This window comes from Echeneis naucrates, chromosome 24 (genome assembly GCF_900963305.1).
Source record: "Echeneis naucrates chromosome 24, fEcheNa1.1, whole genome shotgun sequence".
Lineage (NCBI taxonomy): Eukaryota > Metazoa > Chordata > Actinopteri > Carangiformes > Echeneidae > Echeneis > Echeneis naucrates.
Window position 1 is genome coordinate 14,810,658 of NC_042534.1, and position 13,164 is coordinate 14,823,821.

Consider the following 13,164-nt stretch of genomic DNA (forward strand, 5'->3'; position numbering starts at 1 on the left):
GTAGTAATCCTGTAATCACCTAGTATTATTGGAACTATAGCATCTTTTTCACCGGGGTGTTGATATATTTAAGGGTTTTAAGTGACACGTGTAGTACTTTCTATTTAAATGGACATCTATCTGGAGTTTCAGACAGCAGTCAGCCCTGCTGCCATCAAACTCCCTCTCCTTCCACAAGCACTTTCTTTTATATATTTTGTAAATTTTGATATCGATCTTTTTTTTTTTTATTTTGAATTTGTGTGAGTTGTGTCGATTCTGCAGCTGTCATCCAAATTCTGTCTGTTGTGTATTTCAAGCTGTACATAATATGAATGAGTTTATGTTTGGAAAATAAAATATTTTGTTCCACTTAAAGCTCCCAGTCTTCTTCCTCCCTGTGGTCCGCCTGGCCCCATTCACATGCATGATCTCGTCCACATGCGGTTCACATCCAGCTGCCTGCCTCCTCTTTCACTCCTTGACTTACACTTGTTGGAAATAGAGGAGCAGAGCAAATAATTTGCCTAATGACTTATAACACTTGTTGCCAAGGGTACCCTGTCATTGGCATTGACGGTCAAACCCTCTTGCGGGGCTGTGTTGACAGTGGGATGGAGCTACATGGCCACATACAGAGAAACACAAAGTCCATTCACATTAAGCCTCCTCATATGTTTACATCAGGCTTAGACCGGGCCAAACGTTGCTAATCAGGCCCAATTCCTAATGCACTGTTTGCTGTCTGAGTGGGGGGTCTTGTCATTCACTAATATGCTGCTGATGGAGGTAAACATGCTGCTCTGCCAGAGACAGGCAGCTGTCTGTCTGGGAGGGAAGCGGATTCCCATCATACGCCTCCAGGCATGAGAATGGAGGAAAGACAGGCGGTGCTGGAGAGGAACATGAATAACATGAATGTCAAAAAGCTCATGCATACTGTTCAATTACTTCACCCAGGCAGTGCCTTTAAAAAATATCCACCCTCAGACCCTCCCCTCTAATGTAGTGATGAAAAAAATAAAAATAAAAACAAGGGGGTGTATGTAATTCAGATATCTTCAGTTGACTGTGGTGAATGCACCTGCATTCACATTCATGCATAATATTAAGTAATGTGACAAGAATGTGCAACTCATCCAGTCAAATTCTTCCTTCCTACAATACAACGTCTAAAAGGAAAAATCCTCTCAGTTGGGAAGCCCTGGGGTAAAAACCTCACCACGTGGCCTCGTCAGCTCATCAGTTCGGTGTTCACTGATGTTGGTGACTGGGTGAGGCTTCCAAGCTTCAGGGGCTGAGAACGGAGAGGAAGTGAGACAGTTCATCTGCAGCGAAGAGGAACCCAGAGCATAGCGGCTCCATGAGGCCGTAGGTCTGAGGTACCTGTTAGCATGTGGAGGTACAAGAAGTAGGTTTTACAGCATGGTCACGCAACCTCTACAGTTTGGACTGACGAGGACTTTGGCAGTCCACTCAGCAGTTAATGAGATATGTCAATCAGGCACTACTATCTCTGTAGCTACAGAACAAGCCCGCCCACAACTCCAACACACCATTGCCTCTTGGTGGCAGCATCATTGATAAGGTGGGGCCAGACACACAGACACCCTGGGAAAAAACTAGAATTAGATTTACTTCACCTCACCATCGTCAGGCTAATATGACAAAGTTTAGGCAGCTTCTGGAAAAGAATGGGATTACTATACTGCAACGGGCAAAAATCATCAAACCAAGTAATTTGTGCTCATCATTTAGATATCGCTGCAGAGATGTTTTTTTGTTTTTTTTTGATTGGTGTCAAAAAGCTGATTTTTGATTCACTGTCAGGATAATGAACTACTGTAACAAACCACAAAGCCACAGTATACCAGCTTCTTTAACTTTAATAGAGTTGAGACAAATTAAAAAGGAAAATACAATCCCAAAGTTTTAAACACAAAATATCAAAAAACTGTCAGATAGAAAAGACAACAAATCTGAAAAAGTCTCAAAGCTTTTGCGCTGTTGGTTTAATAATAAAAGACCTGATATACAACCTGCAACATAAAGCGATAAAAATATAGAGTCTGTCGTATTATAGATTATACTGTAAACTCAAAGCTTGCATTCTGCTAGATTTATGTATCCAGTACAATAAAACAGGAGAGCGCAAACTCTCCAGACGTTTAAATAGAATCAACAAATCATCACACAGAAGTACTCTGGCAAACTAACACTTTCTTAATCACAATACAGTTATTACTCAAAAGTCAATTAATTCATGAACATTCGTGCATGGTTGAAATAGTGAATTATTTACATGTTTATTAAATATCAACAAGGGCAGTTAAAAAAAAATAAAGAACAAAAATGGACACACACCACCAAATGAAGTCTGATCTGCTGTAATCGTTTGTTGTCTAGCTCTGGTGTTCCAGTGTTGTAACACAAATTGGGCGTCCTCTGCCAGGACATGTTAATGAGCTGTTTGAATGAGCTGCCGTTATTGCTGGGCCACACAAGTCACCACCGTGGACTCTGGAGTGCTTTGGAACAAACAGAATAATGCCTTCAGACTTTCCCTTCACTTCCATCCATCTGAAAAAGGTCTTCATGGACTGTTGCTTGGGTGGTTGTGATGTGACACTGTGTAGCCCTTTAGGTTTGCTGGTGAAAATGAGCAACCCTTGATCACTCCCCTCCCATCTCTGAACAACCCACTTTGTGCTGAAATAGTATCAATTAGTTGGAAATGTAAATAGTTAAGCTAAATTAATTTAAGTGTGCATGCAAAAAAAAAAATAAAATTAAATTAAATAAAATTAAAAAAATGCTGTCGTGGTTCTGGTCTGCAACTGATCAATTCTAGATATATTTCAGAAGTCTACTGCACAAGAGGAACCATCAATATAGAAACCACACTTCCTCCTGAGAATCAAGCGTAGTCAGTGCTCTAATTAGAGAAAGAAAAAAAAGAAGAAAAAAGCATAATCCACTAAAAATGGCTTACTTATATCCTTAAAATGGCTAGGCCAAAATACTTTCTCAAAACAATGTGCATCAGAATAGTTAGGACATATCAACGACAGGACACTTGGACAGAATACTTGGGGCTGATGTCCTTTTTGTTTGAAGTAGCAAACGAGGCCATCGCCCATTCAAAGGTCTTTTACGCACCTTTGAACTGAAACAAAAGTCATAAGACAGGAAGAATGTAAAAAAAGCCAACGAGTTGTTTATTGTAGGTCTATGGACTTTAGGTTACAGATTTGATAGTGGCAACAAGAGACAAAAACTTGCTGTAATTTATCGGCTGCTTCAGTTTTACTGTTTGACAGTGGACTATTGACATGTACAGTCTAACAATATGAGCTACCACGCTTCTTGCTAAGAAGCTAAGGTTCCTTTCAATCATTACCATTTTTTAGACCTCTTATACAAGCTATGGAAAACAAAAGCAAAAACACAAATATTTACATTTACATAAAAAAGAGAAGGGGAAAAAAATAATCACAGCACAGATAAAATGCACAACCCTGTGTGGGGAAAAGAAAAGGAAAGGAAGAAAAAAAAAAAAGAAAACAAAAACCCTTTTCTTAGCATCTGCCAGGCTGGCCAAATGTTTGTGGTTCCTGATATTACAAACATTTATTTTTAAAAGCACATCATTTAAAAGTGGTGAAAAAAAAAGAAAAAAAAAAAAAAAAGAAATATACAACAAAAGAAGTGAACTGATGACTGAATAAGAGACTGAACCCACGTTGTAGATGTGTATATAGATAGATATATAAAGCTTCAATTACACTCCAGTTGCCTGCTCTCAGATGTGGAATGTTGTTGCTCCATATCGCTTTACTCTTAGTAGTAACATGGTTGTTTCTAGATTAATAAAAGTGGGTTCAAGGGAAAAGAGTAAATGAATACCCCCCCCAAAAAAACAAAACCAAAACAAAAAACAGCAGGGGCGGAGGGATGTTCCGTGGCAATCGGTGGGTCTGTCAGCCACCAGTTCTTTAGAACAAGTGTTTTAGTAATATCCAGGCTGATACTGCTGACTCCATGGCTTCTGGTTCCAGAACTGGACAGGGACAGAAACACAATTAACTCTGTAAATGCCTCCCAATGTAATTAAAACCTGCTACATAATTGAGGAAACGACAGTCTGCTGTCCATTTCACAATGAGGTAAACGTGTACTGTCTTTGGAAGCAAATGGAAACTATTTTAGGATGTGTGAATGTGTGAAATCCAGAGTGTTCTACACAGGCATTTCACTAATATCAGCTATGCCAGTCTGAGGAGATTTATTTTAAACATGTATGACATGAGTCATTATTCCACATTCTGTGGAGCTGTATAAATTCCTCATTCGTCCAATTACATTTACAAAGAAAATTCTTAGCTCAGCTAGTGCAGGAAGAATTTTGAGATCCAACTTCAGCCTATAATCACTATTTACAGTACAAATGTACAACATAAACAGCCAGGTGTGGAGAGCTACACAAATACTGACCCCTTGCTGCCAGCTCTGGTTGAAGGCCTGAGCCTTGTCCATGCCGTTCCTGTTGCCAAAGTTTCCACTGTTCCTGTTATTACCAAAGTTGCCATTCTTGTGGCCATAGTTGCCACGGTTACCACCCCTCTGCTGGAACTACAAAGAGGAGAAAAATATCCATGTTGGAATCATTGATCAAAATTGTGCATGACAGAAAGTGGCCAAGGTGTAGTTATAAAACCCACCTGGTTGGGATGCCCTCTGTTTCCACCACGGCTCATGTTGGCTCCACCTCCTCTGTTCATGTTCCCACCTCTGTTCATTGGGCCACCCCTGTTCATGGGTCCTCCTCTGGGACCCATGTTACCCCTCATTGGCCCACCCCTGGGGGATCCACCGAGGCTGGGAATGGGGCCACCGCCCCTGTTGAAGTTTCCACGACTGGGGAATCCTCCTCTGAAAGCGGGGGGAGGCAGGAAGCCACGAGGTGGACGGTTGAAGCCACCACGTGGCCCAGGAGCTACAGACAAATCAAAATGGGATTAATGTGTTTCCAACTACTTAAAAATATACTATACATAAAATCCCATCTCAAAATATCAATCCTACCTCCTCTAAAGCTGCCTCTGTTCTGGAAACCTCCACGGCCACCGCCCCTCTGTCCAGGGCCACCACCACGACCAAACTGGTTCTTTCCTCCTCGGCCACCACCACGCTGTCCTCCGCCTCTTTTTGGTGTCGTGCTCCCCTGATTGGGTTTCTTTTCAGCAGGCAGAGCGGTCTTGCTTTCTTCTTTGTATTGTTCAAGCAGCTTGCTGGCCTCTTCATTCTGCATCTCAGCATAGACGACCTCACTGAAGCTCTCTCCCTCCTCAGGCAGAGAAAAGAAGCCTAGAGCAAACAAGCAGCATGATCAGATCCAAGAACTGATAAAAAACCCCTATCAGTAAGTCCAGTATCAGCATGAAATACGCCAAAGTACGTGTATAATTTATTCCTCACCTTTCATTTTGAGGACAGCATGCTCAGGCACTTCTTTTCCATCACTCTCAACCTTCTTCTGGACTCTCTGTTTGTACTCATCATCAGAAGGGCAGACCACTACAGCCTTTCGCTGGAAGCCTGCAAACAAACACATCTTCCTCTTCTGGCCTGGGGCAGACAAGTTGGTCTGGCAAAAACAAAGAAAGATGGTTACTCAAAGCGTAATTTATAATATTCCATTGTTCAGTGTGTATCATAGCATCACAGACCACTTACATGATCCAGAATATAGTTTCTCTTCTTGCGGGCAGCAATCTCAATGAACTTTCCCAGGAAAAGAGGTGCTCGTTGGGAAATGGCAGTCAGTTTTGTGATGTCCTTTGACTGGCGTTTCAGGCTGTTGATCTACATTAAATGAAAGCAGATCAGATACACAACTTCTGTATGACAGAACCTCTCAGGTACAGGTTGAGAAAAGGCTATCAGTACTGACCATCATCTTGTCAACAATAGTATCACTGCCCAGGATGTAGTATTTCCCAGGGTTCTCCTGGATATGGTTCTTCACCCACGTGGTCTTCCCTGAGCCTGGCAGACCCACCATCACTATAATCTATATAAGAGAAAGAAAAGATGAAGATGAGTCACCCAAAAAAAAAAACAAAAACTGTTTTCACAAACTATAAAAAAAAAAAAAAAAAAAAAAAAGCCAATGACCAAAAAACTCAACATGAGACTCCTTAAAAGAAAATCTACAACTTAGCTTACCTCACAGTCTGCCTTGGTCTGTGGCCCCTTGAGTCCCCGAACCCGCTCATTCACAGGGATCTGCTGAAGGAAGGTGTAGCCCTCTGGCTGAGGGAAATATGGAGTCTCCATCTGACCAAAGTTGAACTCCACAGCACAGTTGTGGCAGATGACGTGGGGGAAGAGAGCCTGGCCATTCAGACTGTCCTTGCTGACCTGAAAGGCAACGGCAGGATCGCCTCCGTTCTTTGTGAACGACAGAACCACCTCCTCACCTTCAAAGTCCTGTGCAAAGAAAGCAAGATGAAACTTAGAATTTGGCATTAATGTTCTTGCTCACTCTGCTCGTCATTATAAGATGCCAATTCAAATACAAGCAGCATATGATCCGTTAGCGCTTACAATGAGGCAGCAAATGACATCGTTCTCCTCATAGGTTTCTCCAAAGTCCTCCGTCACACAGTTGGTCGTCTTCTTTCCTTTACCAGAGTAGCCAAAAGAATGCTCCTCCTCACCTGAACACCACAAACAGAAAACATAACATACTGGCGCAAAACACACTTTGCTATAGAATTAGGTCTAAATCCCAGTGGCTGGTGTGTGAATCATCTTAGTTGGCACCAGGCCAACCACCATTATTATGATGCAGCCAGAGATGGAGCCATTTTATATCGACATGTTGTGCTGCCTGACAACCACTAGAGGGAGCTGGTGGAACATAGGCTTCCACAGAGGGTCACAGCAGCCTGTGCCTCCAGTGACAATCACGTATATGCACACACCCAGTTTTAATAATTTTCTTTGCAGAAATCCATTATTTTAATCAACTTATGTATGAATCAATGGAAACAGAAGCACTGGATTGATACTGATAAGGCCATCATGGTCAATCATGTTTGGATCTTTAAATATAAAAGCTTCAAAGAGACAATTATCTTCCACAAATCTGTCCAATATGTGTGATGAGAAATTAAAAACTCGTCTGTAATTAATTAAACAAATCATTGTTTGCATATAGACACTAACCCAGGAGCAGAGTCCCAGTAGCCAGGGACCAGCCAACCTGCACATCATGGATCTCCATGTTCTTGCTGGAAATGTGCTTCACAGGGATTTTCTCTGTAATCTGTTAACATGGAGCAAAATACATGGCTGTATATTTATTTGTTTGTCTGTGTGTGCGTCATAGTCCATTTATTTCACATATCATTCAACGCTATTGTTGCATTAAGAAACAGTGAGGCAATTAAACAAATGGTCAGAATCTTTTAGTATTGTTACTCTACCTTCATCTCAAAGCAGGCTTTGCCTTTGTCTACACCATAGGTAGCTTTGCCTCCAGACCAAAGATAAGCAAAACTCTCCATTGTGAGAGATGAGGCGCTGTAGCGATCCCTAGACACCTTAAAGTGCAGGTCACAGTTGTCTAGGGTATAAGAAAAAAAGAAAACATAGCATGTTCAAATGAAGAGGGGAAATAAAATTGTGGGTAATGCTTCCTTTGAAGTGCCATCCAAGTGTCCCAAGTCATCCTCTTGCAAAGTACTAAACTTACAGGTATCCAGGCAGACTTTTGTATCATCAAACTCCTCATCTTCTTCCTCCAGAGGTGGCACAGGAGACTTGAATGAGGCCCTGTAAAGAGACACCAGCCAGTCAGTTAGAGAATCCACATGTCAATGTGGCTGCATGGAACATTTAGATGCCTTGGGTGGCACTTCCTGAAAGACATTTGGGAGAGAAGTGAAAACAAACTAGGGGAAACAGTCGAAAATACAAAGAATTAACTGGGTAAGCGAGCGTCCAAACTTTTTGCAGTATTTTGGGCCTTGGCAGAGAACACTTACCTTGCAGTATCCAGCGAAATCTACAGTGTGAAAGACACATAGAAAGAAAGGACCTCCAACTAGTGAAAGTGACCATCTAAAAAAAATTTAAAAACTAAATAAACAAAAAACAGACCTCTCTAATTTCAGGCCAGTGTGTTTATGACCTGTAAAATTGCTGTTGGATCAGCCACAGCAGTAGTAAGTAGTTATATTTAACTTCCCATGTGTGGAATTCCAAATATAAAGGTCATGACTAGCTCATGCTCTTCTGTTCAACTGTAGAGTACAAGTTGTCATGATGCTTAAAGTGTACTGAGAACTACAGCAACTTACCAACTCTGTAGTGTGATATTATGGACTGACATCTTGTGGGAAGTTTAAGAAACTAGTGAAAATGTTGTATAGAAAGAACATTTTGATGATGCTTAAACATTGTTCGACTTGAAGCTGAGATCTTAGTCCAGTGGTTTATAATTACTTAGGAGTTCATCCCCTTCTCATGGCCATGTTAATATCAGTAAATATCTCCCCTATTCCAGAGATCTCTCATTGTATTTGTCCTCAAAGAACCATGAACATTGTACCAATGAGAGAATTATAGAGAGGCTCTAAAAACTACATTACATGTGTTGGAGCATATGGAGAACACAGCCCCATCTGCAGCCCACAGGTTGTTGGTTGCAAATCAGGTAGATTAAAGCACTGCAATTTTATGGAGGAATATTATAATGGGAGAAGAAAAATTGGATTTTCAATTGGAAAATCAAAAGGACCCTTACAATAAATGGATATTAGCTAGAAAGTAAAAAAAACAAAAACAAAAACAAAAAACAAAGCAGCAATCTAAAAAAGCTGACATCCTTACAACTGCTAAGAGTCCCAGAGTTTTTCCAAAATGTTAAAATGTCCCCAAAAGGCAATTACATTGCCTTTTTCCTGCCTGTTGACTCTTACAGTGTGTCAATTGTGCAATGGAAACAAAACACTGACCAAGGAGTAGGTACATGTATGCACACGTGCGCACACACACACACACAAACACACACCCATGTACACCATGCATGATGTCACCTGCGCAGGGATAGAAAGTAGCCTTGCAAATACACACATTCACACCATGATAACACAGACACGCAAGACATGATACATGAGACACAGATAGCATTTTGACATCATACAACCAGTGAAAAAACCTAAAAGAAACAAAATAAAAAACAAAAACAAAGAAAAAAAAAGAGAAGACCACTGCGAGGTAAAACGATGGACGGTCGATAGCAAACTCCTCCGTGGACGTTCCAAACACTCTGGGAATTGTCCTAGATCCTTGTGTGCTACCTTGCAGCAGCGGACCTTTCCTCCCACACCTCTCAGCTACTCACCCCTCCCACCCACCCACCATTCAAAAGTGCACATCTGCTACTGTCTTCTGGGTTTTCTTTGAGCAGCCTCGAATTCACCTTGAGGACACAACTGGCTTTTCAAAACAGTAAGTGGCAGAAGGAACAGATGTGAAAACTCAGACTTGATAGATGCACTTCTGCTACAGAATGCAGTCCATTAAAGACACAGTGTGAGTGGGCACTGTAAAAGGTAAATGGTAAGGCTCTTTAAGTTGTCAAGGATGACCCTCAAAACATGTGTGTGAATGTAAGGTTATTAATAAATAGAATACTTCAAAATGAGGGTTCGCCTCTTGCTAGTTATATGTGCATTGGCACTTAAAGCCAATACAGTTCAACAAAGCTATGGATGGCGTTTCAGGGATGCTGAAGGCCATTTTTGCTCTGTCCCATCCTTACCAGCTGTATTTGTTCTCTTCAATAAATTCAAAGTAGCCCCTTCCATGTTCCTCCCGGCGTCTCTTAACACCCTTCTTATTCTTCTGATCAGCATTCGTGTCTTTGTCCGCATCCCCTTTGAAAATAGAACAAAGATATAGCATGAGGTGCTCCTTTTTGTGTGAGAAAGAGGTCGGACTGGCAGTGGGGTTCTGGCCCACAAAGCCCGTTCATTAATTGCATTGTGTCGACCATAATCATCAATATTAAAGATAACTAACAGGTAACACCTCATGATTACACTTAAACAATACAATCATATTTCAGAAATTGTAACAGCTCTAATGACCAGATAGTAATTATTAGGTAAGCTGGTCCAAATGAACATTGTGAACAGTATTTGCTGGGGCTGTAAAAAGTCTCTGCAAAAATAAAGGGACATTAACCCTGCAATAAAGGGCTTAGAGTATACTGCTGTCAATAAATGAGTCATAAATAAGTCTATTTCGTTAAGGAGGACAAGGCTAAAGTTGTCTGGGACAAATGCATCATGCAAAGAAATGTGGAAAGCTACTTAGACCTATTATGACACCCCTCCCCCATGTCTTGCCAAAGTGGCAACTAATTATACATCTAGATGTTCTGCGCTGGTCCAACAAGACGACACTTTCCATTCAAACCAAGGACAAACTAACCACGTGCTAGTTAGACAAGCGGTTCAGCCCCTGACCCATATCTTCCGCACAACTTTGGGTTAGCTAGTTCAAAACACTACATCTTATCAGTAATATGCCTCAGGGATTTCATGTGAAGAATTTTAAACCCAATAAATCCAAAGGTTTGTTTCGATTCTCGCTTAATTTTGCAATGCCTCTCTGTCAATCGAGTGTTCGGTTATCAACATAGCATTGGAGCCAGTATACGCTTTGAAAAGCTGTAGCAATCTTAGTCATTTTGCTATCTCATTCTGTCGTCATTAGAAGGTTTCAGATTAAAGGTTATTGTCGTGTTCCACCTCCACCGAATCACACAGTTTAAACGTCCAAACAAAACCACAGGGAACCCGCTGAACTAGCTAAACGGACCAGCGATTTAGCACTGCACCACAGACACAAAGAAAATGACGTTAGCTGGAAAGCTAACACGATAGCCAAAGCGAAACGAAAAGCCAAAATAAGATAAGCTGTTAGCGTATCTATCACCCACTCTTTCACTAACAGAAGTTCAAAATTGTCGCTAGCGTTAACGATTGTGTACTACACAGTCGATGTTTATCGCTACAGAGCGGTTGACGTTATCTAAGCGCCGATGTTATAGTTAGCTGACCGGCTAACCGTTTCGGTTCGCAGCTAACGCTGGCTAGCTTAGTGAGGTCACGCTATCTGACTCAACATGGACGCTCTGTTCTGTTGTGTAGTAGCGCATTCAAATGCGCTCATTCCCAGTCGGCTCCCTCCCGCGGTAGCATTAATGCTAACGTTGTAGCAGAAAACCGACAGCCAGCCACAGTCCATCCAACCATCACATTTTCATAACCAATTCGGTCGACTCACCCTCTGCAGCCTGGTCTCCGGGCTCACCATCCTCCGTGTCTATTTTCTCCATGTCGTCCACATCTCCCTTGAGCATGGGATCCATCTCGTCGTCTTCGTCCGCTTCCTCTTCCCCTTCACCCATTTCTTCGTCCTCGGCGACGGCAACGCCGTCACCCCCATTCTCCGGCTCTTCTTCTTCCTCCTCCTCTTCCTCGTTGGCCTCCATACTTTCTTCTATCGGGCCATCGCCCTCTTCTTCCTCTCCCATACACTCCTGCTCCGCGGCCTGACCGAAACCCTCGTCCGCTGCAGCTTCTTGGTCGAGCGGAGAGTGTCCGACAAAGGCCTCCTCGTCCAGCGCGGCCTGCAGGCGGTCCATCAGCTCGGCCTTCAGCCCCTTGTCCGAAAGATTACGCTTTTTCAGCTCGTCCTTCAGCTCGTTGACTTTGAGCTTTTTGACGTTGATTGAGCTCATTGTGAATGTTCGAAGGCAAAACGTATTAAATAAAACGAAACAAACACAAAGATAAATAATGTACTGGACGCTCTTTGTTAACGGATGTGGCTCAACACTGCGCCAGATAGCACCCGCTGTCCAACCAATGTTCCACCGGCTGAAGAGCTGAGCGGAGTCTGCTGTGGGGGAGGAGGATGACGTCCTCTACCGTAACTACCGACAGCGCTGCGCAACGTGGTTATTGCAGCGCGCCGACCATCTGCCACTGCTGCTGGACCCGAACAGAGCATTGTTGTGGAAATAGCGCGACAGTCTCTAGCCGTTTCCGAAACACTTACTTGTTTTAAGAAGATGGAAACACATAATATTACAATTAGAGAATTGTTAACACAGGCGCCTCTGGCGATAGGGGGAAAGTAAAGAACACATACTATCATACTACATACTGCAGAATGTACCGGAATATATGGTAAAATTATTAACCAAATTTAACTCGGCAAAACTTGTAAATCGTTTATGAAACCTCAAAGGGAATTATAATAAGCACGTGTCCTTCATGCAAATTTATTTAACCTAGATATATTTACATCATTCATCCCAAACTGGTAAATTCCTATAATACAGTAGCAAGTAAGACTTAAGAACCCACTGTGAATACAACTCTCAGTATTTTCACTTACGTCAAATATGAACGTGCTTTTGGTCTTATTTTGTTGCTTTAGTGACTAAATGCTCTCTTCTCTCTCTGAGTAGCCTACACTTGGTTTTGTTTTTAATCGACTGAGAATACATGGTGACTAAAGGGAAAGGGAACTGCTATATGAGCGACAAAGGTAAATTTTACAGATTTTTCTCAAAATGAGTCCTTAAATAGGTTCTGTAATCAAATTGCACTAATATGCCGTCTGGAGGAAAAAACGCATTAAAGCACATGTGATATATAAGCATTTTTTGATTGCATTAAAGGGGCTCTTAACAGAATTTAGTTGTGACAGTTTGCACTCTACTCATTATGTTACACGATCTTCTTTAGCTTGCATTTGAGATTTTGTCACATCTGTGAAAATAACCCTGATGATGTCATCAGGTGTAGAAATGTTGGCTCCTCAGTTAGTAGAGCTTAACCTTATGCTGTTATGCCTAAAAGCAGGGCATCTTGGTGACTGCATCAATTTTGAACATTACTATTTTTGAACGGTCACGGGGGTGCAAAAAATTGTAGCCCTTTAATCTATTTTTCAAACTGGGCTCTGTCTGATGTTGCAATCTGATAGTTCACTCCCCTGGTCTGCATAGCTCAATACACAGAAGCTAAATCTATTCTAGCTGCGCAGTTTCTCTTATCGTTTCTGTCAAAGTGACCCCTGTAGCAATAAACC

At 41.9% G+C, this 13,164-nt stretch overlaps 1 protein-coding gene across 2 annotated transcripts; it reads right to left on the minus strand.

Annotated features, from left to right (window-relative positions):
* Window positions 1–1,849: 1,849 nt before the first annotated feature.
* Window positions 1,850–11,954, minus strand: hnrnpub (heterogeneous nuclear ribonucleoprotein Ub). Of its 2 annotated transcripts, none has more exons than XM_029496612.1 (14): window positions 11,374–11,954; window positions 9,815–9,929; window positions 7,742–7,821; window positions 7,473–7,612; window positions 7,213–7,312; window positions 6,589–6,701; window positions 6,208–6,471; window positions 5,933–6,052; window positions 5,716–5,844; window positions 5,458–5,626; window positions 5,065–5,346; window positions 4,743–4,975; window positions 4,474–4,605; window positions 1,850–4,039 (listed from the first exon to the last, which is right to left on the minus strand). In XM_029496612.1, exons 1-14 carry the CDS (start codon window positions 11,801–11,803, stop codon window positions 3,989–3,991), a joined length of 2,358 nt encoding a protein of 785 aa, XP_029352472.1. In that variant the 5' UTR covers window positions 11,804–11,954; the 3' UTR covers window positions 1,850–3,988. The 2 variants fall into 2 exon arrangements, with proteins under 2 accessions (XP_029352472.1, XP_029352471.1); XM_029496611.1 differs by having other exon boundaries at window positions 4,474–4,611; window positions 4,701–4,975; window positions 11,347–11,803.
* Between the last annotated feature and the right edge of the window lie 1,210 nt (window positions 11,955–13,164).

What these genes read in the sequence shown, in the direction of transcription:
- hnrnpub (XM_029496611.1), bottom strand. Translation starts at nt 11,803, where the DNA reads ATGAGCTCAATCAACGTCAAAAAGCTCAAAGTCAACGAGCTGAAGGAC. An exon ending in AAGCCTGCTTTGAGATGAAG is followed by an intron (nt 7,313 to 7,472) that starts GTAGAGTAACAA and finishes CCATGTTAACAG; the next exon opens with ATTACAGAGAAAATCCCTGT. An exon ending in TGCTGTCCTCAAAATGAAAG is followed by an intron (nt 5,347 to 5,457) that starts GTGAGGAATAAA and finishes TGTTTGCTCTAG; the next exon opens with GCTTCTTTTCTCTGCCTGAG.